Consider the following 23,834-nt stretch of genomic DNA (forward strand, 5'->3'; position numbering starts at 1 on the left):
GTAGAAAGACGAAATGGAAAAAGGCAGGAGAGTGAGTTGAGCTTTAACAAAAAGAAGACAATGAGGGCAGAAAGGAGCTCTTACCCTCAGACCTGCTCACCACCCTCATTCAATATTCCAGGTGGAGGCCCGTTGATAGACTGTCCCAAGTCAGCCAAGGGTGTGCCACCTTGTTGTTACCTTGGAGGTGAGAGTGATTAGGTAGAGAGAGGACCTGAGTTTAGCTCCCCCAGCCTGTACCCACAGTTTTCATACCCAGAAGCAATCTGGCTGGGAAATTTCCAGAAAGGGTGGCAGAGGGAAGATGGACTAGGTGGAGAGGCCCGGAGGATAAGCACATGGGCCAGGTCCGAATGGGAGGCACAGCCAACCTGAGAGCGTTCTCAGCTCCAGGTAGTGCCAATCTGAGCCTTAACTTTCAGGAGAGCTCCAGGAAGCCCTGCCTGCACCAGGACAACACCCCACAAGCTCACTAGGTGCAGTGAGGCAGGCCACTGGGCACCTGGGAGCCAGGCAGAAGAAGGCCCTAGCTCTGGAGACTAGAGACCCACCACAACCATTTGCTGTGGGTTGAATTGTGCCCCTCCAAAAAGACATTTTCAAGTCCTAACCTTCACAGTCCTGTGAAGGTGACCTTATTTGGAAATAGGGTCTTTGAAGAGGTTGTTAGTCAAGATGACACCAAACTGGATTAGGGTGGACCCTAACACGATGTGACTGATGCCCTTATAAGAAGGGGAGAAGACACATGGACACCCAGACGCAGACAAGCAGAGGTGACATGCAGAGATGGAAACCCAAGGATTGCTGGCAACCCACAGGAAGCTAGGAAGAGACAAGGAAGGATTCTCCCCTACAGTTTTGAACTTTTGGTCTCTAGAACTGTGTGACAATAAATTTGCTATTTCAAGCCATCTAGCTTGTGGTACCTTGCAAGCTGAGATTCCATCCCTCACCCTGCAAAGACAGTACCATCTTAGGGAGAGAAGAAGGAGGGGAAGCCGTCTCAGAGATGGAAGATGTACTTTTATCCAATGGAGACAGGACTCTATCTGAACGGACTTGCAGATTTATTGGATCTGACCGATCTCTACTTCCCACAGGCTAGGGGCTTGGGGAGAGGCCATATTTGTTATGGGCAAGATGAAGAAACTGCAGTTTCCTTGTATATCCAAATAGAGTATCACTAGATCTTGTGACCAGCTACAAAATGGTGCTGCCTGCATAAAATCCTCCCCTGACCCCTTCCCCAGCTAAGCTCTGCTTGCCTGGCTGAGTGCCCCTGCCCCAGCACCTAATATTCATGTAGCCAAACAATCGTCACACCTTACCGTACTTCTGTTTAACTTGACTGCCTTCCCTGCTACATGGAAAGTTCATAAAGACAGGGTTTCAGTCTGTTCTGCCACTCTGTCCCTAGAACCAGGCCTGGTACCTGGCTCATTGAAAATGCTCAATAAATACTGTTGAATGAATGAATGAATGAGAGGCAGTATTTTTTATATGGTTGTGTGGCCCTGAGGAAGTTACTTAAAATCTGCAAAGGCATGACTTAATCTGCTCTTCTGCAAAGTGTGAGAAAAGAACAATACCATCCTCACAGGGTTGGTTGCTGGAAGAGTAAAAGGGACAAGGGAGGAAAACTAATTAGCACAATTACTGGCACTTTGTAAGCATTGGAAAACTCCAAGCTATTCCCATTATCATGAAATAATTTTTCAACAAAGCCCCTTACTCATTGTCAAAAGCCTGGTAGGTGCTCGATAAATAGTTGCTAAATAATGAAAATCTGAGTTCCTAAAATAGATGCTTCTTTCTGTTAAAAAAAGAAAAGGAATCCTTTTCTAGAATAATTTCAGTGTTACTTTAAATATCAAACTACTTAATTACACTGAAACTAAGATTTGGTTGACTAAAACTAGTTAGGAATTCAGCCTTTAAGAAAACCTTTTGTGTGTTTGTTCAGTGGAATATGCTTTTACAGAAAACCACAAGATACCTCAGAGAGCAAAAGCACAAGTGAGTTGGTAAACATTATTAATGAAAAGCATTAGCCATCCTGGTATATGATCAATCAGGAAATAATGTGACCTCCCAGGAGACAAACCCCCTCAGGCAGGTTAGCTGAAGGTTTAGTGTCTGAAAAAGCAGTGCTTATCTTGAATAAAGAATGAGAGACTAGATTTAAAGGACAGTCTTCAGTGCTCATTTCTGGGGCTTTCTCTCTGGGGAACTTTGCTTCTAATAGGACAGTTAACATTTCAATACAGAATGTACTTTCCGTGATTTATTTAAACATCATTCTTATGACAGAATACTTTGTGACCTTAAATCTCATTACTCACATGGCCAATTTTGGACCAAATCCCCAAATGCATAATGTAGGTCAAAGAGAAATTGTGATTGATTTATTAATAACCCACTTTTCAGCATCAAGTGAGAGAGGCACAACTGAACTTAAAACCTATTCTGCACTTTCATTCCTTCCCCCTTCTTCCTGAATAATTTGGAATAAAAGCCATTAGGTCAGGCCAAGGAAGCAGGGGACTTGGAGGTGCAGCTCAGAGGGCAGTTTGGAGCCCAGGAGGGGTGAGGAAGGGAGGGGGTGTCAGTGGTGGTCCAGCAGGGGATGTTGGAACCCTGTGTGGGACAAGGAGGGCATCCATGAAGAGGGTACTGGTGACCCAGGTGGGTTGTCAGAGCCCAAGCGAGGTGAGCAGGTACTCTGCATGGGGATCAAAAGGGAGACAAGAGATTACATAAAGAGGGGTTGTTACCACCAGGAAATATATTGAAGACAGTGAGAGCCAGGTTTCTTACTGTTGGAGAAAAGTTACAAATATGGAAAAGCAGAAAACTAGAACAAGCCCATTGACATTGGATTGGAATTGGGGATATCAATGTGAGCTCACTGCTGTTAATATATAGAGATAGATATAGGAATAAATGTAATGTGTATGTGAGTGTGGTGTGTGTGTCTGTGTGTGTGTGCAATACATATTCCCCAGCTGTTTCCACTAAGAGGGTTTGGGAGCATCCACACCTCAAGAGTAAGCACACCAAGCAACCAGATCTTGGTTTTTAAATAACATCCTCAACTAAAAGGAACCGGGACACTTATAATTCTTTCACTACACAAAGCCAAACCATGAATAAGTTAATCCTCACTTTTAGAGCTTTATGATTCCAGTTGAACCTGTGAGCTTGTGTCCCAAATGGAACATTTTCCAGAGTTGAATTCAGCTGTTCAATATTACAGATAATATTGTATATCTTAATCATGAGTCTTTTAGTTGTGCAAACTAGAAACCCGAATTAACTCCAAGAAGGGGTAAGATACATAGATAAGAAGAGCAGGGCTTCAGAGAACCAGTTCTGGAAAAAGAAAATGGAAGGCAAGAACCAACCCTGCTACCTCTTGCTCTCTTGCTGGAAAAACAGCCTCTCCTCTCTGCTCTCTGAGTGCCTGTGAACAGCCTCTGGAGTTCCCATGTGGCCTGTCAAGTCCACTCCAAAACGGCAGCTCCAGTCTCCCCAGTCCATATTACCTATGGGCCAAGTGCCAATAGGTAACTGACCAAGACTTTTAGTTACCCCAAATTTAAATTCCCAGGGTTATGCATTATATGGTTTCCCCCAAAAGGACATGTTCAAGACCTGACCCCAGTCTGAAAACAGGATCTTAGAAGATGTTTGTATTAGATGCTTGGTTGTTAGTATATATTCAACAGGATATATACTCACATGCACACACACACCCAGAGAGAGAAAGGGAGAGAGAGAGAGATTTATTATAAGGAGTTGGCTCACATGTCCACGGGGGCTGGCAAGTCTGAACTCAGTAGGGCAGGCCACAAGCTGGAAACTGTGATAAAAGTGAAGCCGAAGTCCTTAGTTCTGAATTCCCCAGGGGAAGCTGGCTGTCTAGAAATTCCAGCAAGAGTCTGAATTCCTCTTCTTACCTAGGAAACCTCAATTCTGGCTTTTAAGACCTCCGACTGATTGGAGATCCCCCACATTGCTGAGGGTAATTGATTATAGTTGCAAATCTCAACTCAGAATACACTCATTGTAACAAGCAGGCTGATGCTTGACCAAACAACTGAACACTATAACCTAGCCAAATTGATTAATTAATTAATATTAATGATTAAGATGAGGCCAAATTGGGTCAGGGTGGACCCTAATCCAATATAACTGGTGCCCTTACAAGGAGAAGAAATAAGGACACAGACAGACAGAGAAGACAGCCATGTGATGGAGGCAAAGATGGACTTGGGCTGCCCCAAACCAAGAAAGGCCAGGAATTGCCAGCAAACACCAGAAGCCAGAGGGGGCAAGGAAGGCTTCTCCTGTACAGGTTTTGGAGGGATCATGGCCTTGCTGACGTCTTGATGTCTGACTTCTATCCTCCAGAACTGTGAGAGAATGCATTTCTGTTATTTTAAACCACCTGGTTTGTGGTATTTATTAGACAGCCTTGGAACAGTAAGACATGAGGAGAGGGAGTTTGGCCCAACCTACGTCAAATATCCACTTTTTATCCAATTGGCATGGCCAGCGGGATGGGCTGATAAGGTACATGCAAGACTGCATGGGTCTTCCCATTCTGCAGATGACTGTAGATGAAAGAGATTTTTTTAAGAGGGTGATGGAATAGAAGACACAAAGATATTCTCTAAATACTCCAAGGAATATTTTTCTTATTGATTTGCATTGTACTGTATTCTAAGTGAAAATGTTGAAGATTTTAGTTTTTAATTGTTGAAATTAAATTACATAAAAATTAAATTATACCAAATATTCTATAATGTATGTGAAGTTAAGATTTTAGATATTCTGAAAGGTAATGAGTTGTTTTTTTTATTTAGCAACATATCAAAGATAGCTTTGTATCTAGGGATTTACCTAGCACAAAGACAAATCTAGTTACTCAGCATACTTGTCAAAATTTTAATAAAAGCTATCAAGTATTCCTTTCCATGATGTGATAAATTTAGGTGAACCAAAGAGGGACTCTACTTTATTTGTAAGTGTCATCTCATTGCCCCTCATTTTCTTCTGATTGTAAAAGAAGTTTTGAGGACTGTAATTAAATAATCTCAGTCTGCAGCTCTAAAATTTTAATTCTAGAAGAGTTTCCAGTGAATGAACAGAAGATTGTTTATGGTGGAGGTGGGAGAGGTGAATGGGAAATAAGGGGAAGGAAAAAATAAGGCAAGAGATCAGTGACGATAGGGCACTGTGGATGGCGGCGTGATGTACCCAACTTCACAGTCAAGGTCCAGTCCTCCAGCAGCAGTCCTGGAGTTGAAGGCACCAGCAGCTGTGGGCACGTAGTCCACACATCCAAAGCCAAGGAGGGGGCAGAGAGCAGTGTGGTCTTCAAGTCTCCAGAGGAAGTCGCACACCTTCTCCGTGATGAGATGTGAGCTGAGTGTCAAAGAGAGGGGAGGGTCTGGAGCCAAGTAGACAGGAGGGAGGATGTGTTCCAAAGGGAAACTGCATGAGTATTGACAGGTTCCAGCTCCTTTGTGTGATCTTACAGATTCATCACATGTTAAAGCTGGAGAGAACTTTGAATATCATGTAGTGTATTAATACAGGTTTTTATTTCCCGAATATGCAAAATGTTGCATGAACACAAATTTCCTGGTGAGAAGGTATATAGCTTTCCTGAGCATCAATAAGTAGTTTATGACCCAGAAGTCATAAAGAATCATTAGTTTATTCCAGTCTCCTAAGTTCCAGACGAGAAAATGGAAGCCTACAGTGGTAAAATGACGTGTCCAAGGGTGCACTTTAATATTCTATTTGCTGGAGATTTTCAACTGCCTTAAAATATATAAACTCAAGAGTGCTGTGTATATTCATGAAATATTATTTTTAAGTAACAAGATTCTCAGATGTACCATTCTATTTATCAAAGATGATTATTTCTACACTTAGTCTACATAATTTAAAAACTCATTTGAAAAAGAGTCATCTATCCAATGCAGAGATTTTAGGACTTTTGTTTCCTATATCAACTGTAATACAGTTGACAGAATTCTGTATTTTTAAAATTTCAATTCTCTTTTCTGCAGTATTTTGTTTTTGCAACAATGACAACAAAATCTCTGCTTCTCCCTTTGCCCTTTTGTGACATCCAGGATTTTGCCATGTCCCTCTAACACTCGCAGCGTCCTGAAGTTTTCTGGCCTGGTTGGACCACATTGGAAATCACATATTCAATGTTTCTTTTGTCTCTCTAAGAGCCTAAAAGATCTCCGGACCAGAAGTATGAAGACTGCACGTTTCTCTCCCTAGAAACAGAGCTTTTTCAATAGAGAAAAGGGTTGCTGTATGGCCACCAAACAGCCAGGATCTCTTGGTGGAGGGACCCAAAAGGCCATGAGATTTCTGCAGCAATGTAATAAAGCAAAAGGCTGCAGAATCATTGCCATAAACTTCCTTCAAGTTCCTGTGGCTTGGACTTTTCCAAAGCCCTACTCTCCTCTCTTCCCTTTGGGATTATTGCCCTCTATTCTAGCCAGTTTTCTCTTCGGCCCTGATCTCGTTCATGCCTCCTCGTCCTTTCCATCTCCTCTTGCTATCCCAGCTTTCTGCCTGGGATTTTCAGCATCTTCTTCCTTGAGATGCTCATGTAACTGCTTACTTTGGTGACTTATTCCATTAGTTGTTCTCTGGGCAAGATGATTTTTTTAATCTTCTTTACTTCCTAGGACTCCTGAACTCATACTCTAGGTAGCTGTTGCCTGTTAAAATAATTTATGTCAACTTTTTACGCAAGTTTGCGTTTTTATATATACCCTCTTAGCCACTTTTCTTGGAAGAATGTGTACTAAGTAAAAATGCTGCTTGTCCTTAAGAAAGCTTAAGTTTACTAATCTGAAAAACTCACAAGTTAGATTTCGTGACCTTTAAATTGCCTTCTAGCTCTGAAGCTGTTGGATTGGGTTGGTAAAATGATGTTGGGGTTTAACAGACATTGTAGAAACACTCAAAAGACATGAAATTGAATTAATTCCTTCTCGTGTCATTCTTTCATAGATGGATGTGTGTCCTGTTTTTAACATGATAACCATCCAGTATTCCCAAAGTCAAGGGTTTCTTCCTGTGCCTAGTTGCATTTTGTCCTTTTCATTTATTTTGGGAATTTTTGTTTTTCCTTCTTCGCATTCCAGGGCTGAATTTTTCTTCTGCCCATACAGTTTACTACACCAAGAACTAGGTAGAAAACATTCTTTTTGCAGGATCTCAACAGCAACCAAATGACATGTGAGACTCCAAAAGCCATTGAAATTCAATTCCTCAGCACTCCTTAGAAGCAGGGCCCATAATACCAAGAGGGTGAGCAAGACATCACTGAAGCACAGGAAGAAATAGTCCCCACTGTGTTACAGTTGTTTTTATAAACTTGTTCCTTAAAATCATCCATATTTTATATGTTTTATAACATATATCTTAATGCACTAGTAAATATAGATAGACGTGTGTGTGTGTGTGTGTGTGTGTGTGTGTAATTCTTGCCCAAATTTCTTATGGTTTGGGAGGTGTGATTAAAAAGTTCAGAGGCGATTGAGGCGGGGCAAGATGGCAGACTGGTGAGCTGTATGTTTTAGTTACTCCTCCAGGAAAGTAGGTAAAAAGCCAGGAACTGCGTGGACTGGACACCACAGAGCAATCTGTCTTTGGGCATACTTCATACAACACTCATGAAAACGTGGAACTGCTGAGATCAGCGAAATCTGTAAGTTTTTGCGGCCAGGGGACCCGCGCCCCTCCCTGCCAGGCTCAGTCCCGGGGGAGGAGGGGCTGTCAGCTCCAGGAAGGAGAAGGGAGAATTGCAGTGGCTGCTCTTATCGGAAACTCATTCTACTGATTCAAACTCCAACCATAGATAGACTGAGGCCAGACACCAGAGACTCTGAGAGCAGCCAGCCCAGCAGAGAGGAGACAGGCATAGAAAAAAAACAACACGAAAAACTCCAAAATAAAAGCAGAGGATTTTTGGAGTTCTGGTGAACACAGAAAGGGGAAGGGCGGAGATCAGGCCTTGAGGCGCATATGCAAATCCCGAAGCAAGGCTGATCTCTCTGCCCTGTGGACCTTTCCTTAATGGCCCTGGTTGCTTTGTCTATTAGCATTTCAATAACCCATTAGATCTCTGAGGAGGGCCGTTTTTTTTTTTGTTTGTTTTTTTTTTTTTTTTTTTTTTTTAAATCCTTTTTGCTTTTTCTAAAACAATTACTCTAAGAAGCTCAATACAGAAAGCTTCAAAGAATTGAAATTTGGGCACGTCAAGTCAAGAGCAGAACTAAGAGAGCTCTGAGACAAAAGGCAATAATCCAGTGGCTGAGAAAATTCACTAAACAACACAACTTCCCAAGAAAAGGGGGGTGTCCGCTCACAGCCACCATCCTGGTGGACAGGAAACACTCCTGCCCATCCCCAGCCCCATAGCCCAGAGCTGCCCCAAACAACCCAGTGTGACGGAAGTGCTTCAAATAACAGGCACACACCACAAAACTGGGCGTGGACATTAGCCTTCCCTGCAACCTCAGCTGAATGTCCCAGAGCTGGGAAGGGGGAGCAGTGTGAATTAACAGAGCCCCATTCAGCCATCATTTGAGCAGACTGGGAGCCTCCCAACACAGCCCAGCAGCCCAGAACTGCCCTGGGGGGACGGCACTCACCTGTGACATAGCACAGTCATCCCTCAACAGAGGACCCGGGGTGCACGGCCTGGAAGAGGGGCCCACTTGCAAGTCTCAGGAGCCATACGCCAATACCAAAGACTTGTGGGTCAGTGGCAGAGACAAACTGTGGCAGGACTGAACTGAAGGATTAGACTATTGCAGTAGCTTTAAAACTCTAGGATCATCAGGGAGATTTGATTGTTAGGGCCACCACCCCTCCCCGACTGCCCAGAAACACGCCCCACATACAGGGCAGGCAACACCAACTACACACGCAAGCTTGGGACACCAATTGGGCCCCACAAGACTCACTCCCCCACTCACCAAAAAGGCTAAGCAGGGGAGATCTGGCTTGTGGAGAACAGGTGGCTCGTGGACGCCACCTGCTGGTTAGTTAGAGAAAGTGTACTCCACGAAGCTGTAGATCTGATAATTTAGAGATAAGGACTTCAACTGGTCTGCAAACCCTAAAAGAACCCTATCAAGGTCAGCAAATGCCACGAGGCCAAAAACAACAGAAAATTATAAAGCATATGAAAAAACCAGACGATATGGATAACCCAAGCCCAAGCACCCAAATCAAAAGACCAGAAGAGACACACCTAGAGCAGCTACTCAAAGAACTAAAGATGAACAATGAGACCCTAGTACGGGATATGAAGGAAATCAAGAAGACCCTAGAAGAGCATAAAGAAGACATTGCAAGACTAAATAAAAAAATGGATGATCTTATGGAAATTAAAGAAACTGTTGACCAAATTAAAAAGATTCTGGACACTCATAGTACAAGACTAGAGGAAGTTGAACAACGAATCAGTGACCTGGAAGATGACAGAATGGAAAATGAAAGCATAAAAGAAAGAATGGGGAAAAAAATTGAAAAACTCGAAATGGACCTCAGGGATATGATAGATAATATGAAACGTCCGAATATAAGACTCATTGGTGTCCCAGAAGGGGAAGAAAAGGGTAAAGGTCTAGGAAGAGTATTCAAAGAAATTGTTGGGGAAAACTTCCCAAATCTTCTAAACAACATAAATACACAAATCATAAATGCTCAGCGAACTCCAAATAGAATAAATCCAAAAAAACCCACTCCGAGACATATACTGATCACACTGTCAAACATAGAAGAGAAGGAGCAAGTTCTGAAAGCAGCAAGAGAAAAGCAATTCACCACATACAAAGGAAACAGCATAAGACTAAGTAGTGACTACTCAGCAGCCACCATGGAGGCGAGAAGGCAGTGGCACGATATATTTAAAATTCTGAGTGAGAGGAATTTCCAGCCAAGAATACTTTATCCAGCAAAGCTCTCCTTCAAATTTGAGGGAGAGATTAAATTTTTCACAGACAAAGAAATGCTGAGAGAATTTGCTAACAAGAGACCTGCCCTACTGGAGATACTAAAGGGAGCCCTACAGACAGAGAAACAAAGACAGGACAGAGAGACTTGGAGAAAGGTTCAGTACTAAAGAGATTCGGTATGGGTACAATAAAGGATATTAATAGAGAGAGGGAAAAATATGGCAAACATAATCCAAAGGATAAGATGGCCGATTCAAGAAATGCCTTCACGGTTTTAACGTTGAATGTAAATGGATTAAACTCCCCAATTAAAAGATATAGATTCGCAGAATGGATCAAAAAAAATGAACCATCAATATGTTGCATACAAGAGACTCATCTTAGACACAGGGACACAAAGAAACTGAAAGTGAAAGGATGGAAAAAAATATTTCATGCAAGCTACAGCCAAAAGAAAGCAGGTGTAGCAATATTAATCTCAGATAAAATAGACTTCGAATGCAGGGATGTTTTGAGAGACAAAGAAGGCCACTACATACTAATAAAAGGGGAAATTCAGCAAGAAGAAATAACAATCGTAAATGTCTATGCACCCAATCAAGGTGCCACAAAATACATGAGAGAAACATTGGCAAAACTAAAGGAAGCAATTGATGTTTCCACAATAATTGTGGGAGACTTCAACACATCACTCTCTCCTATAGATAGATCAACCAGACAGAAGACCAATAAGGAAATTGAAAACCTAAACAATCTGATAAATGAATTAGATTTAACAGACATCTACAGGACATTACATCCCAAATCACCAGGATACACATACTTTTCTAGTGCTCACGGAACTTTCTCCAGAATAGATCATATGCTGGGACATAAAACAAGCCTCAATAAATTTAAAAAGATTGAAATTATTCAAAGCACATTCTCTGACCACAATGGAATACAATTAGAAGTCAATAACCATCAGAGACTTAGAAAATTCACAAATACCTGGAGGTTAAACAACACACTCCTAAACAATCAGTGGGTTAAAGAAGAAATAGCAAGAGAAATTGCTAAATATATAGAGACGAATGAAAATGAGAACACAACATACCAAAACCTATGGGATGCAGCAAAAGCAGTGCTAAGGGGGAAATTTATAGCACTAAACGCATATATTAAAAAGGAAGAAAGAGCCAAAATCAAAGAACTAATGGATCAACTGAAGAAGCTAGAAAATGAACAGCAAACCAATCCTAAACCAAGTACAAGAAAAGAAATAACAAGGATTAAAGCAGAAATAAATGACATAGAGAACAAAAAAACAATAGAAAGGATAAATATCACCAAAAGTTGGTTCTTTGAGAAGATCAACAAGATTGACAAGCCCCTAGCTAGACTGACAAAATCAAAAAGACAGAAGACCCATATAAACAAAATAATGAATGAAAAAGGTGACATAACTGCAGATCCTGAAGAAATTAAAAAAATTATAAGAGGATATTATGAACAACTGTATGGCAACAAACTGGATAATGTAGAAGAAATGGACAATTTCCTGGAAACATATGAACAACCTAGACTGACCAGAGAAGAAATAGAAGACCTCAACCAACCCATCACAAGCAAAGAGATCCAATCAGTCATCAAAAATCTTCCCACAAATAAATGCCCAGGGCCAGATGGCTTCACAGGGGAATTCTACCAAACTTTCCAGAAAGAACTGACACCAATCTTACTCAAACTCTTTCAAAACATTGAAAAAAATGGAACACTACCTAACTCATTTTATGAAGCTAACATCAATCTAATACCAAAACCAGGCAAAGATGCTACAAAAAAGGAAAACTACCGGCCAATCTCCCTAATGAATATAGATGCAAAAATCCTCAACAAAATACTTGCAAATCGAATCCAAAGACACATTAAAAAAATCATACACCATGACCAAGTGGGGTTCATTCCAGGCATGCAAGGATGGTTCAACATAAGAAAAACAATCAATGTATTACAACACATTAAAAACTCGAAAGGGAAAAATCAATTGATCATCTCAATAGATGCTGAAAAAGCATTTGACAAAATCCAACATCCGTTTTTGATAAAAACAATTCAAAAGGTAGGAATTGAAGGAAACTTCCTCAACATGATAAAGAGCATATATGAAAAACCCACAGCCAGCATAGTACTCAATGGTGAGAGACTGAAAGCCTTCCCTCTAAAATCAGGAACAAGACAAGGATGCCCGCTGTCACCACTGTTATTCAACATTGTGCTGGAAGTGCTAGCCAGGGCAATCCGGCAAGACAAAGAAATAAAAGGCATCCAAATTGGAAAAGAAGAAGTAAAACTGTCATTGTTTGCAGATGATATGATCTTATATCTAGAAAACCCTGAGAAATCAATGATACACCTACTAGAGCTAATAAACAAATTTAGCAAAGTAGCGGGATTCAAGATTAATGCACATAAGTCAGTAATGTTTCTATATGCTAGAAATGAACAAACTGAAGAGACACTGAAGAAAAAGATACCATTTTCAATAGCAACTAAAAAAATCAAGTACCTAGGAATAAACTTAACCAAAGATGTAAAAGACCTATACAAAGAAAACTACATAACTCTACTAAAAGAAATAGAAGGGGACCTTAAAAGATGGAAAAATATTCCATGTTCATGGATAGGAAGGCTAAATGTCATTAAGATGTCAATTCTACCCAAACTCATCTACAGATTCAATGCAATCCCAATCAAAATTCCAACAACCTACTTTGCAGACTTGGAAAAGCTAGTTATCAAATTTATTTGGAAAGGGAAGATGCCTCGAATTGCTAAAGACACTCTAAAAAAGAAAAACGAAGTGGGAGGACTTACACTCCCTGACTTTGAAGCTTATTATAAAGCCACAGTTGCCAAAACAGCATGGTACTGGCACAAAGATAGACACATAGATCAATGGAATCGAATTGAGAATTCAGAGATAGACCCTCAGATCTATGGCCGACTGATCTTTGATAAGGCCCCCAAAGTCACCGAACTGAGCCATAATGGTCTTTTCAACAAATGGGGCTGGGAGAGTTGGATATCCATATCCAAAAGAATGAAAGAGGACCCCTACCTCACCCCCTACACAAAAATTAACTCAAAATGGACCAAAGATCTCAATATAAAAGAAAGTACCATAAAACTCCTAGAAGATAATGTAGGAAAACATCTTCAAGACCTTGTATTAGGAGGCCACTTCCTAGACTTTACACCCAAAGCACAAGCAACAAAAGAGAAAATAGATAAATGGGAACTCCTCAAGCTTAGAAGTTTCTGCACCTCAAAGGAATTTCTCAAAAAGGTAAAGAGGCAGCCAACTCAATGGGAAAAAATTTTTGGAAACCATGTATCTGACAAAAGACTGATATCTTGCATATACAAAGAAATCCTACAACTCAATGACAATAGTACAGACAGCCCAATTATAAAATGGGCAAAAGATATGAAAAGACAGTTCTCTGAAGAGGAAATACAAATGACCAAGAAACACATGAAAAAATGTTCAGCTTCACTAGCTATTAGAGAGATGCAAATTAAGACCACAATGAGATACCATCTAACACCGGTTAGAATGGCTGCCATTAAACAAACAGGAAACTACAAATGCTGGAGGGGATGTGGAGAAATTGGAACTCTTATTCATTGTTGGTGGGACTGTATAATGGTTCAGCCACTCTGGAAGTCAGTCTGGCAGTTCCTTAGAAAACTAGATATAGAGCTACCATTCGATCCAGCGATTGCACTTCTCGGGATATACCCGGAAGATCGGAAAGCAGTGACACGAACAGATATCTGCACGCCAATGTTCATAGCAGCATTATTCACAATTGCCAAGAGATGGAAACAACCCAAATGTCCTTCAACAGATGAGTGGATAAATAAAATGTGGTATATACACACGATGGAATACTACGCGGCAGTAAGAAGGAACGATCTGGTGAAACATATGACAACATGGATGAACCTTGAAGACATAATGCTGAGCGAAATAAGCCAGGCACAAAAGAGAAATATTATATGCTACCACTAATGTGAACTTTGAAAAATGTAAAACAAATGGTTTATAATGTAGAATGTAGGGGAACTAGCAGTAGAGAGCAATTAAGGAAGGGGGAACAATAATCCAAGAAGAAAAGATAAGCTATTTAACGTTCTGGGGATGCCCAGAAATGACTATGGTCTGTTAATTTCTGATGGATGTAGTAGGAACAAGTTCACTGAAATGTTGCTATATTATGTAACTTTCTTGGGGTAAAGTAGGAACATGTTGGAAGTTAAGCAGTTATCTTAGGTTAGTTGTCTTTTTCTTACTCCCTTGCTATGGTCTCTTTGAAATGTTCTTTTATTGTATGTTTGTTTTCTTTTTAACTTTTTTTTTCATACAGTTGATTTGAAAAAAGAAGGGAAAGTTAAAAAAAAAAAAAAAGAAAGAAAAAAGACAAACAAGGGAAAAAAAAAAAAAAGATGTAGTGCCCCCTTGAGGAGCCTGTGGAGAATGCAGGGGTATTCGCCTATCCCACCTCCATGGTTGCTAACATGACCACAGACATAGGGGACTGGTGGTTTGATGGGTTGAGCCCTCTACCATAAGTTTTACCCTTGGGAAGACGGTTGCTGCAAAGGAGAGGCTAGGCCTCCCTGTATTTGTGCCTAAGAGTCTCCTCCTGAATGCCTCTTTGTTGCTCAGATGTGGCCCTCTCTCTCTGGCTAAGCCAACTTGAAAGGTGAAATCACTGCCCTCCCCCCTACGTGGGATCAGACACCCAGGGAAGTGAATCTCCCTGGCAACGTGGAATATGACTCCCGGGGAGGAATGTAGACCCGGCATCGTGGGATGGAGAACATCTTCTTGACCAAAAGGGGGATGTGAAAGGAAATGAAATAAGCTTCAGTGGCAGAGAGATTCCAAAACGAGCCGAGAGATCACTCTGGTGGGCACTCTTACGCACACTTTAGACAACCTGTTTTAGGTTCTAAAGAATTGGGGTAGCTGGTTGTGGATACCTGAAACTATTAAACTACAACCCAGAACCCATGAATCTCGAAGACAGTTGTATAAAAATGTAGCTTATGGGGGGTGACAGTGGGATTGGGAATGCCATAAGGACCAAACTCCACTTTGTCTAGTTTATGGATGGATGTGTAGAAAAGTAGGGGAAGCAAACAAACAGACAAAGGTACCTAGTGTTCTTTTTTACTTCAATTGCTCTTTTTCACTCTAATTATTATTCTTGTTATTTTTGTGTGTGTGCTAATGAAGGTGTCAGGGATTGATTTAGGTGATGAATGTACAACTATGTAATGGTACTGTAAACAATCGAAAGTACAATTTGTTTTGTAAAAAAAAAAAAAAAAAAAAAGTAAATGAATAATATGGGGGAGGAGGGGTATGGGATGTTTTGGGTGTTATTTTTACTTTTATTTTTAGTCTCATTTTTGTTTTTTGGAGTAATGAAAATGTTCAAAAATTGATGCGGTGATGAATGCGCAGCTATGTGATGATACTGTGAACGATTGTTTTATACTTTGGATGATTGTATGGTATGTAAACATATTTCAATAAAAAATAAATAAACACAAAAAAAAAAAAAAAAAAAGTTCAGAGGCAAAATGTTTGCTTTAGAAAATGCTTAATCTCCTATAAATATATAAATATCATATAGTTTCCCTTTGGGTTCATTAAAGCTCATGAAATGCAATATACCAGAGATGGACTGGCTTTTAACAATGGAGATTTATTAGCTTACAAGCTTACAATTCTAAAGCTGTGAAAATGTCCAACTCAAGGCATCAACAGAACGATACTGTCTCTGATGACTGGTTACCAGTGAGCTTGGGCTCCTCTGTCAGATAGCAAGGCACATGGTAACATCTGCTGGTCCTTCTCTCCCGGGTTTTGCTGCTTCCAGCTTCTGGCTTCAGTGGCTTCCTCTCAGCTTCTCTGGGGCTTTTTCTGCAAGCTTCTTTTAATTTCATCTCTTTGTGTTTTTTCTTCTTATAAAGGACTTTAGTAAGAGGATCAAGACCCCCCTTGAATGAGGTGGGTCACATATCAATTGAAATAACCTAATCAAAAGGTCCCACCTACAATAGGTCTATACCCACAGGATGGATTAAATTTAAGAACACGATTTTCTGGGGTACATAACAGCTTCAAGCTACCACAGTCTCATATTAACGTAAACCGTAATGACATTTAGGCTTTGTAATGTATAATGTTGTCCATGACACTTTTTAATGTGCTCCTTTATGTTTAAAATCCCTGGACTCTTGTATTGGTCAGGGTTCCTTGGTTGTAAGCAACAGAAACTACCACTGACCAATTTAGGCAAGGAGGCTGAGGCTGCCACTGGCTGGGCTCCCCCTGGAGCTTGGGAGCAGCATCACCTGGACCAGCCCTTAGGGCCCTGCCATTGGATGACTCAGCGCTAACGTTACCTTCCCTCCCTTGGTGTCTACACTCAGGATTCTCATTTCCAAGAAAGAGAGCCTGGGTGGTCTTCCTTGAGTCACAGGCCATATCAGCACAACACTTTTTTTTTTTTTTAGCATCCTTCCATATATATTTTCTATGTTCCTCTTATTGTGGAGACTGAAGGGAAGGTCCTTTCAAGCCGTCTATGCCTATAAATTCAGAAACCAAGACATGATTACTTGCTGAAAAATACCAAATCTAGTAACACAATCTTTCCTTCATATCTGGAAAAATAACCCCCCAAAGATGTCTAAAATGTCACTTTCCACCAGGAGAAAAAGTTTTAATTTTACTTACAGTTTTTTTCTGCCTTTTTATATTTCTGTTAAATGGCATTTGAATTCTTACAGCATCTTTCATCGATGGCCAAATAGGATTTATTTTTTCATAAATAATTGGAAGCCCTTAGAATAAATTAATCCAATTTTAAAATAAATTTGCTTTTAAAATATATTTTCTTTTCCCATGTATATAAATTATTATACTCATAAAATCCAAGCTTAATCATTTATGCCTTTAACTCATAGAAAAAGAAAAGATAAAATGTTCAGATTTAAATTTCATTTTTCTGACAGGTAGAATGCCTCATAGCTTGTATTTTGGAGAAAGATGATACCAAGTGATTCCCTTTCTTCAGATATTCTGCTAGAAAATATTTAAGAGAGAACCTTCAAGCATAGATAAAATAATCACCTTTGAATTAAAAATATGATTTAGTGAGGTTTTTAAAATTTTTGGTCAATTGATGATCTTTTTAATGGTCAAAATTTGAAATCCACAGATGAAGATCTGTGCATAGGTGGAGTTGGTCCTTAAGGGATGTGATTAAGGTGGCAACAAAAGATACTTCCCTCCCCTCTGCCCAGGCGTATTTCCACCAGTGAAATGTCCACTAGCTGAATAAGTTTTGAATTTCGTGACAAAAGTCAAATACCATCTTGGAGGAATCATATATCCCGTTTTAAATCTCAATGAATGCCTCCATCCTACCTGGTATAGGATAAGCTGCAAGAGCCTAAAGGATGTGATGCTTGGGAGATATCTTGTGAAGCAGCGGGATCTGGAAATGAAAGCCTGATATCTGGGAATAACCCGTCAGGTCCTGGCAGGTCCGAGCTGGAGCAGGACACAGCCAGAGTGAGGGGTTAGGGTGGGGGTGGGGAACACCTGGGAAAGGAGACCTGACTCCTGATTCTCTTGAAGGTCTCTAAGGATTGTGTCTAATCTGACAGAATTATTGGCATGGCATGACAGAAATATTTGGTTCTACTTCATCATCGGCTGTCTGCCATCATCAACCTAAAGGAAAAGAACTGAGTTTATTAATAGGGTCGGTTTTAATATGTGTCGTTCATTGGAAACGTCCAGTCAGGAGTGATTTGTCCAAGGTCAATAGATGGAAGATGACTTTAATCCTTTCAGAAGTCACCTGCTATGTGCAGAACCCCATGTACCATATTCTCAAAGTCACCAGAATTTGTTGCTGTTGGGGCTGGAGGTGTGGAGAGAGGAAACACACCATCCAAAGAACAATTACATGTAAAATACATAAAACAGACACAAATACTTAAAAATATAGAAGATCAAAGGAAATAGAGATCAGGATGACCAGGAACAGATTAAGAAGTAGCATGCTAGAACTAAGACTTGAACTGGGGCTTTAGGATGGGTAGTACTGGATATGAGAAATAGAAGATAGGAGCACCGATCTGTATTTTGGCTCTAAAGAAATGCTGATTTGGGATCCTTTAACGTGAAGGTCATGTCCAGTGGCAACTTTGAGGGAACAGAATTTTAAGATTAATTTGCAAGCTAACTCATAGTAATTGGACTATCTGAGCATGAGTAATGAATGCAAGGAGTAAGCTTCCGCTCTTCCTTCCAGGCGTGTCCGCCCAGCTCACCGGCACCTGGCACCGTCGGAACACATCAGTAGGAACGCCGTTCTGGATGGCTCCTGAGGTCAGACAGAGTTTTGAGGGAGATGAATGTCCTATCTGATCCTTGCTGACTTTCCTTTTCCTGCTCACTCTATCTCTATATGTGTTTAGAAATATGATAGAAGAAAATATCAATTGTGTTTTCCTTAATGAGAAATTTTTGCTTGTTTATGAAGGAACATGGGAAATGCCCAGTAATGAGCCATAAATGAATATATGAATTAATGATTGAATTAATATATGAATAAATGAAAGATGGAATGAATAGGTGACCAGATGAGGTAAAAAGAAACAACGTGCAGCATTAACTTTCCATTAAATTATCTTCTAGTTGCTTAACAGTGTATCTAATATTAATGGTACTCTGATTCTGTTTTTAAATTATAATAGAAATGCTATGAGAGTCGTACCCTTGGTTTAGATCAGATTCAGGGGCTTTATCGGATAAGGCAGTTTCCCATATGGAGTCCCTCTCCTGGAGACTGTGTTCAGCTTTACTTGGTTCTTTCCAAAATTGCCTTTGGGACACTGTAGATAAACTTCTGAAATAGTTGGGGGAAGAACTTTTCAGGAGTCACAGCTTTTCCCCACAGTCACCATGTATGCCTTTCATCTTTTAAATTATGTTTATCAGTAAAGAACAATTAATTTTGAAAACTCTCTCTCCAACCTTTGGGAAAAGATCTGCTATTTATCTACAATTTTCTAGGGAGGGAAGAGAGAAGAAGCAATTTATATCCTATATTAATATTACAAAATCTCAGAATTAAATTTGAGGATTAAATCCTAGTGTATTGTTACTATTTGAATATTAACTCAATTATTACTCAAAAAGTTAAAATGTAAATTTAATATACAATATGGACAGAAAATAAATTATCTTCAGAAACTTAAAAATCCAGTGGATTCAAAAACTGTTTAAGAGGGTGTATATATTGTAATTAAAATAGAAAGTATTGTCATATAAGCAAGAATGAAAGTGAGTAAGAGAATCTCAAATGAGTTTCTTCAGTTTGTTCTTCTATATTGCTAGCATTTAAAAAGCTTATGAAAAATGTATAGAAATAAGAAATTAATATAAATATAGTTTTAATTCCAAACCTTTTCATTTGCTTTGCATATATTAATAAAACTATGCAAATGCTATGTATTCCAGCTTTATTTTTTCAAATGTTAATTTATAGTAACAGAAAGCCATTATTAAATATTTAAGTTGGCCATTTATTAAAAACCATTTTGAGGTGGTGGGGCATGATGGTGGCATAGGGAGGTGAGGAATTTAGTTAGTCCCCTAGATCAACTAGTAAATGATCAGGAATAACTAGAAAATAGTCTGCTACAACTGACAGGGGGACATCAGTGACCAAACACACATCATACACCAGTCTAGAATGGGTGGAATGGCTGAGATCACAGCACAGAACTGTAAGTAAAGCTCCCCAAACTGCGGAGCTGGTGACCCTCCCCCACCAGCATGAAAGGCTGAGGTGGAAAACTTCACTGTGGGAAAAAGAAGTAGCCCGTGCTGGGAGCAAAGGAATGTAGCTCAGCCAAGCTCCAATTGTGGTTTTAACTGACAAATTTGGACTACTGAATACATGCTATGAGCACAGATAAATCCAGAGCAAGCAGAAAAAGAACCCAGATCTTTCTCCTGGCAGTGAGGAGGCAGGGCAGGTAAAAAAACAAACAAACAAACAAACAAAAACAAATATAAACAGAGGCTTTTGGAGTCCACTGAGATCAGAATACTGGAAAAGGGCTGTGTCCCAAGAAAAGGGGCACACAGAACCAGGTGCCAGCTCCAGTTCTTGCCTGGTGAACTGGAGGGCTGGGGACGGGCTCTGAAAAGGGGACTTCTTTTTTCCTTTTTTTTTTTTTTTTCTCTCCTTCTAAGTAACTTATTAGAGAAAGCCTCAGGCATTTTCAGTTGTCAGCACTGATGCAGGCAAGGGTGGAGTTAAGATAGTCAGAAAGTCAAAGGAAAAACTCGAGTGTACAAGATAATTTCTCTAAGAAAAGGTGGGGGTGGGGCCCAGCTCAAGTGGCTGCCCTCCCTCAGAGAACTCAGACCCCAGGACCTGGGGATGGGGGGTGGCGAGGGGAACAGGAGCAGCTTAAGCTTGGCTTCTGACACCCTCAGTCCCTGGCCGGGACAGGGTCCACTGAGAACTGGGTGCACCGCACCTCTTTATGCTGGTGGCAGGCTGCGGGCTGACAAGCACCACCTGCTGGGCAGGATAGGAAACACACAGAGTCTAGAGGCCACACAGGAAAGTCACAATCTTCTAGGTCTCACCCTCAGGGAAACCTGATATTGAACACAGGCTCTTCCTGAAACCTGGGCCCATCTCATCTGGAAAAATCTGATTGGGGGGTAATCAAGAAAACCAGATGCCTAGACAACAAAAAAATATGAATCACACTAGGAAGTACACACAAGAAGTACAACAGACCCCAAACAGAATAGTTCCAAGTAGACCAACTCCTAGACACTTAATAATCAGATTATCAAATGTCAAAGACAGACTTCTGAAAGCAGCAAGAGAAAAGCAATCATTCACATACAAAGGAAGCTCGATAAGACTGTGCGGATTTCTCAGCAGAAACCATGAAGGTGAGAAGACAGTGGTATGATATATTTAAGATACTGAGAGAGAAAAACTGCCAACCAATTCTGTATACAGTGAAATATTGAGTGGCGGCAAGAAGAAAAGAAGTTGTGGGGAATGCAACCAGGTGAATGGACCTTGAGGACAGTATGTTGAGTGAAATAAGCCAGAATTGAAAAGACAAACATTATATTGCCTCACTGATATGGACTAACAATAATGTGCAAGCTCTGAGAATTGATTCTGAGAGCACAGATTATCAGGGGAAGGCTTATGGTAAAGGTTTCTAGATTGTAAGCTCTTAAAGCAGTCACATCTATTCATGAGTTGTAACAGTTATATCTAAATTCTGAGATTCTTGAGCTGTTTGTATATAACCTGGTCAGTCCCTGTAATTTCTGGTATCTGTGTGACACCTGAGACTCAAAGCCAGAGTTCAGCAGCTATGAATGTCAGCATTACCCCATACAGCAAATGTTAAAGAAGCTGAAAAAGAGATCAGACTTCCATTAGAGATATGAATGAAATGGACTTGATTAGAACTAAGGTAAACCAGACTAAAGGGAAAAGGATGATATTGACTGTGTTTTAAAACCTCAGCTTCTGTCTGAGACCAAGGAAGAGACAAAATCTATATTTTCTGTAGCATGCTATATAATTTAGCTTGAATGGTCAGTTTATTCTAACACCATAACTACATGGAACCTTGAATAGGGGGTGAGATCTGGTTGGTTTGTACAAGTTAGCATGACACCCCAATACATCCCAGAGTAATTTGAGCACAGAATAAAATGTATTTCCAAAGTCTCCTTGAGGGCCTGTGGAAAATGTGGAAACATTAAACTTCCCTACCTGGGGAATTCCTGATATTCTCACAAGCATTGGGGACTACTATTGTAGTAAGCCAAGTCCTCAATCTTGGGTCTTGCCTTTATGAAGCTTGTTACTGCAAAGAGAAGCTAAGCCTACTTAAAATTGTGCCTAGGAGTCACCCCCAGAGAACCTCTTTTGTTGCCCAGGTGTGGCCGCTCTCTCTGAGCCCACTCGACAGGTACACTCACTGTCCTCCCCACTGCGTGGGACATGACTCCCAGAGTTATGAATCTCCCTGGCAACGTGGGACATGACTCCTGGAGATGATCCTGGACCCCGCATCGTGGGATTGAGAAAGCCTTCCTGACCAAAAGGGAAGAGAAATTAAACAGAATTAAGTTTCAGTGCTGAGAGATCTCAAATGGAGTCAAGAGTTCATTCTGAAGGTTATTCTTATGCATTGTTTAGATATCCCTTTTTAGTTTTTAGTGTATTAGAATAGCCAGAGGGAAATACCTGAAACTGTTGAACTGCAATCCAGTATCCTTGATTCTTGAAGATGATTTGTGTAACTGTATAGCTTATATGGTGTGACTGTGTGATTGTGAAAACCTTGTGGTGCACACTCCCTTTATCCAGTGTATGGACAGATGAGTACAAAAAAATGGGGGCAAAAAGTAATGAATAATAGGGGTGTTCTGCTTTATTTTTATTTTTATTTTTATTCTAATTTTCAGTTTTATTTTTCAGAGTAACGAAAATGTTCAAAAAATTGATTGTGGTGATGAATGTACAACTATGTGACGATACTGTGAACAATTGATTGTACACTTCGTATGATTGTATGGTGTGTGAATATATCTCAATAAAATTGTGTTAATAAAACCCGTAGAACTGTACAACTCAAAAGTAAACCGTAGGCTAAAGTGAATAGCATAATTACAATAATATTGTTTCAGCAATTGTAACAAAAATATCACACTTATGGGAAATGTTAATAATAGGGACAACTGTATGTAAAAGAGGAGTATATCAGAACTCTGTACTGTCTGCATGATTTTTCTGTAAACCTAAACTGGTCTAATAAAAAAATTAAAAGTTAAAAAACTGTTTTGATTAGTGGACCTTGAAACCATTTTAATCTATGAGAAAAGGAAAATATTTTATGTATCTAAAATTTTTGAGTCAGTAATCAACATTGAGACTTCTTAATATGCAATTACTAGACAGTCATTTTCTAAATCATTATTATTTATAAACTTACTGTAGCACAAATAGGGTTTGAAAGTGCTTTGCTTAGTAACATAATGGATATTAACTAAAAGAAAGAGAGCTCATTGCGATCTTATCAAGCTGAAATTTAAATATATGTTCTAGGTTTTGTACATGCTATATTCATCTCTCTGTAAAAAGTGTTTTCCAACCTGTGAATGCCTAGCAGAATTTCAATAAATTTCCATTTATCTAGAATTGGGGAAGAAGAATAAATTTTGAATAACCATCTGTCTAGTTAATGAAGACATCTATATGTGCCATCTCTAGTTTACAGATGACAAATTCCTATGAATTTCTAGTAAAGTAAAAAAATATAAATATATTCACCATAATGCAACTGTTAATGGCTTAGAAATAGACAAGCTCATAGACAAGCATGTCTAAATCAGATGTCAGTTGAAAAGTGGAATTCTTGATTTGGGATTTTTTTAATTCAGCTTCTGGATCAAAGACAGTGTATGTTGGTTACATAAAACCATCCTTCCAAAATTGGTTTGTGTGTGCCAACCAGTAAAGGGGCAAGGAAACAGTGACTGTGGTAGGCGATGCTGTAACTTATTGTATACCATGGGAACCCGGACACTTTGGAATGTGAAGGGGGTGTTGTTTTTAATGACTCTAGGACAATATGTGTTCACCAAGAGTATCCCTGGAACACTTGGATGGGGACACAGGCCTAGAA

The 23,834-nt window shown here is 39.9% G+C and overlaps 1 protein-coding gene across 1 annotated transcript in view; it reads left to right on the plus strand.

Moving 5' to 3' along the window:
* Positions 1-23,834, plus strand: part of MYO3A (myosin IIIA) — a 237,467-nt gene that overhangs the window by 53,255 nt on the left and 160,378 nt on the right. The window contains exon 6 of the mRNA XM_037837359.1: positions 18,398-18,474. Within this exon, the coding sequence (XP_037693287.1) occupies positions 18,398-18,474 (77 nt within the window). The remainder of the gene's footprint in view (positions 1-18,397; positions 18,475-23,834) is intronic.

This window comes from Choloepus didactylus, chromosome 5 (genome assembly GCF_015220235.1).
Source record: "Choloepus didactylus isolate mChoDid1 chromosome 5, mChoDid1.pri, whole genome shotgun sequence".
Classification (NCBI taxonomy): domain Eukaryota; kingdom Metazoa; phylum Chordata; class Mammalia; order Pilosa; family Megalonychidae; genus Choloepus; species Choloepus didactylus.